Source organism: Wolffia australiana, chromosome 9 (genome assembly GCF_029677425.1).
Source record: "Wolffia australiana isolate 7733 chromosome 9, ASM2967742v1".
Lineage (NCBI taxonomy): Eukaryota > Viridiplantae > Streptophyta > Magnoliopsida > Alismatales > Araceae > Wolffia > Wolffia australiana.
In genome coordinates this window covers 6032754-6036528 of record NC_135843.1, presented here as the reverse complement: position 1 = coordinate 6036528, position 3775 = coordinate 6032754, and the positions used below count along the sequence as shown (strand labels likewise).

At 38.4% G+C, this 3775-nt stretch overlaps 1 protein-coding gene across 1 annotated transcript; it reads right to left on the bottom strand.

The window, feature by feature from the left end:
- Positions 1-222: 222 nt before the first annotated feature.
- RCE1 (RUB1 conjugating enzyme 1) lies at positions 223-2784 on the bottom strand. Its single transcript, XM_078580956.1, has 6 exons — positions 2651-2784; positions 1723-1837; positions 1362-1470; positions 1140-1218; positions 929-1045; positions 223-465 (listed from the first exon to the last, which is right to left on the bottom strand). Exons 2-6 carry the CDS (start codon positions 1829-1831, stop codon positions 328-330), a joined length of 552 nt encoding a protein of 183 aa, XP_078437082.1. The 5' UTR covers positions 1832-1837; positions 2651-2784; the 3' UTR covers positions 223-327.
- Positions 2785-3775: the final 991 nt, after the last annotated feature.

The window sequence follows — 3775 nt, the reverse complement described above, 5'->3', positions numbered from 1 at the left end:
GAGTTAAGTCATCATCTGCAAGAACTAATTTAAATTAACTTAACTTTTAAGTCATCTCTATCAAAGTACTATCATTTAACCTAACTTCTATCCCAATAAGCCCAAAGTAGGAATCCCAAATACAACACTGACATAGCATGTGTAGCAGCACACACACAACTCATACCACAGAAATATATATACGTAGATATGTGTCTATAAATATATATGGATATATATAAATGTAGATAAAGAGAGATATTTATAAGCATCAGAAGGGGGGAAACTACTTCAAACGAAGGCATTGTTCTATGTGGGAGATCGGGCAAGGTTATGATTATGAGACAGTCAGATGCACCTGGGGAAGTAGTTCTGGCCCACATACCCTCCTGCCATCGCCCTTCTTACATTGTTCTCGAATATCTTCGCGTTGCTCCGCAGAACTGCTGCCGCATCATGGTTTAGGGGATCCTCGTCGTTCGGATCCTGTAAAAAATATCCACTAAATTGATATGCAAAGGCTTATATAGAAGGATCAAGATTTAGCTACCAAATAGTGATTCAAAATCATATGATACGATTCCCACTCTGGACATTATTAAATATCAGAAACTATGAAGATGAACCCCAAAAAACACAGAAATTGACCGAATTGCACGCAGATAATAGAAATATAGAGATAGAGACAAAACAATGACTTCATTAATACGAATTCTAGAGATTTGGTGTAGGCATCCAGGGGAATCTTTGCTTCCTCTGACCTATCTCCTAAGAATTTCCACATATGGCCAAAAACTCCAACATATTCATCATTTGGTAAAATAATGGAACACCGTTATCCATCATGATGAAGAGATATGGGTCGACAAAAAAAACCAAACGGGTAATAAAAAATATAACTTTCACATTTGGATTATTTTTTCAATCCCAAGGTTTAACTAAGACGTACCATAAAGAGGTGGTTCAACCCGTAAATGACAGTGTTGATGTTGAGGACAGGCTTCCAATCCTCTCGGAGAATGTTTAAACAAACATTTCCTTCTAGATCGATATTTGGATGGTAAACCTTCACATAATCGGCCCCATTTATTTGAGGAATAATTCATACAAAATAAAATAGAGGAAATAAAATAAGTCTAGCCTATAATCAGTATAATTACCTTGGTCTTGCATTTGACTTTGGGTGGCTCGTACGGATAAGAGGGGGCAACATGGAACGAGAAAACAAAAGTCCCACCACTATATGAAACAGTCAGCATAACAAATTAAAATTTTAATTTTAATTGATTAAAGAAAGCATAAAATTACTGGATAGAAACATTTATACATAAATTCTCAGCTATTAGTTTCTTTTGAAATAATTCTCAGCAATTAGTACTCACAGATAATATCCTTCATCCGGGCGAATAACAACTTCGAAGTTCATAAGGTCGTCCTTTCCATTGGGAAATGAAATGGTAGTGGTCTTCGGCAAATTGAGCTCGCTGATATCTGATTTTAAAAACTCAATTTAAAAATGCTATAACATAAATAATGAGAAAAGGTGAGGTTAAATGAATAATGTGTTTTAAAATAAATTCATACACACTGTTTAAGAGATGAGAAGGGTTTGGCCGGATTGATCTGTCAGGGACATTCAAGAACCTTTTTTCTTAAACGAGATAGCTGGGCTTAATTTATTAAAATTTCTAAAATAATAAAACTTGAGATTCACATCCTTAAATTTAAACAAAAGCAGAGAACCTTTCTGAAGACGAAGCTCCCCAGCAGATTGTTTTTTGCCAGCAGGTCTTGCATTTGCATTACCAGCTTCGTCCTTCTTCTGGTCCTTTATTTTGAAAAGCCTAATCATTTTCCCCTAACAAAAAAAGATTTATAAACATCAAACCTTGATGCAGACAGAACTTGAAGATGAACACGTAGATTGTATTTTGAAAAACAGATTTAAAATTAATAGAAAACAGATTTACATTGACCAAACATAAATACCCGGAAACATATTCAAATGTCGACCCGATGGATGGCATCAATAAAAAGGAAATAAGACACTAATTTCATATCAGAGAAGACACATCGCACGGCAGCAATATCTGAAACAATTTCCCAAAGTTTCAAAAGTCAGTCCACCCCAAGGAGATACTGTTTTTGCATAGCATAGTTTACGATGAAGAAGTCATGGACAAAAGAACACAATCAAATAAGTTTTTTTTTTAAAAGAACAATCGAGTAAGATTGCATGATCTGCTAACCTGCGAAAACCAAATCACTCAAAGTACAATGATCATACACCGGACTCGAAATTTTAACAGGCAGTCAAGCCCGGATAATCAAGAAGAACGATCTTCTCATTCTGTAGGGTAAAAGATAACGGATAATCCACACAAAATCAGCTAACCTAGAAGTTGAATCACGTGACAAGCAAAAACGCAACAATCTCGCAATCGGACGATAAACAAACAGATCGATCGTCGATAGAACACTCTCACCAGGAATCATCAAACAACCTCGAAGAAATTCCCCAAAAATACCACCCAAAGACGACGGATAATCCACCAGAGAATTTCACGAATCAGCAAACTAAGCAGTAGAATCAAGCGACAAATAAAAAAGCGATAATCTGTCAATCGAGTGGAAGGATAAGGCAGAGCGAACGCAGATCGAACATGCTCACCAGGAATCGATAGACCAGTTCGAAAAATTCCCGGATAACCTCTGAAATCCGATTGCAGGGAATCTCGTCCAAGCACGCAAGGTAACGGATAGAAAGAGATCGAGCTCGGACGAGAGATGGCGATGGTGGTTGCGGACGATCCCGAAGACGAGGTGCTGTTCTTGGATGCTCGGGCAACCTCCCCAGCTATGTCTTCTTTATAAAAGGGGAGATCAACATAACAACGGCTGACACGGCGCAGAAGAGAGAGAGATAGATAGAGAGCAATGATAAAGAGAGAGAGATAAGAGGGATATAGAGTGATGTAGAGAGAGGAAGAGAGATAGAGAGATGTAGACTGTAGAGAGAGGAAGAGAGATAGAGAGATAGAGAGAAATAGGTAGAGAGGTAAAAAGAGATAGAGATTAGAGAGAGGACGAGAGATGGAGAAAGGAAGAAAGAGGAAGAGAAGAGGTGGAGAGGTAAAGAGAGATAGAGAGATGACGAGAGATAGAGAAAGGAAGAGAGAGGAAGATAGATTCAAAGGTATAGAGAAAGGAAGAGAGATAGAGAGAGATAGAGAGAGGTAGAGAAATTGAGAGCGGTAGAGAGAGGAAGAGAAATCGAGAGAGGTGGAGAGAGGAAAAGCGATAGAGAGATGAAGAGGGATAGAGAGAAGAGAGATAGAGAGAGGTGGAGAGAGGTAGAGAGATAGAGAGAGGAAGAGGGATAGAGAGAAGAGAGATAGAGAGAGGAAGAGACATTGAGAGAGGTGGAGAGAGGAAGAGAGATAGAGAGAGGAAGAGGGATAGAGAGAGGAAGAGATAAAGAGATGAAAAGAGAGGAAGAAAGATAAAGAGAGGGAGCGAGATGGAGGGAGATAGATATATTGAGAGGAAGAGAGAGAAATATAGAGAAGAAGAGAGATAGAGAGATGAAGAGAAATTGAGAGAGGTAGAGAGAGGAAGAGAGATAGAGAGATGAAGAGGGATAGAGAGAAGAGAGATAGAGAGATGAAAAGAGAGGAAGAAAGATGAAGAGAGGGAGAGAGATGGAGGAGATAGATATATTGAGAGGAAGAGAGAGAAATATAGAGAAGAAGAGAGAGATATATGGAGGAGGAAAGGAGGAGAGATAGAGATAGAG

Bases quoted from the DNA above. Each gene is read 5' to 3' on its own strand.
- RCE1 (XM_078580956.1), bottom strand. From the start codon at position 1,831: ATGATTAGGCTTTTCAAAATAAAGGACCAGAAGAAGGACGAAGCTGGT. The intron at 1,471-1,722 runs GTTCTCTGCTTT...TTTTAAAATCAG, and splicing joins GGAGCTTCGTCTTCAGAAAG to ATATCAGCGAGCTCAATTTG. The intron at 466-928 runs GTACGTCTTAGT...TATTTTTTACAG, and splicing joins GGTTGAACCACCTCTTTATG to GATCCGAACGACGAGGATCC.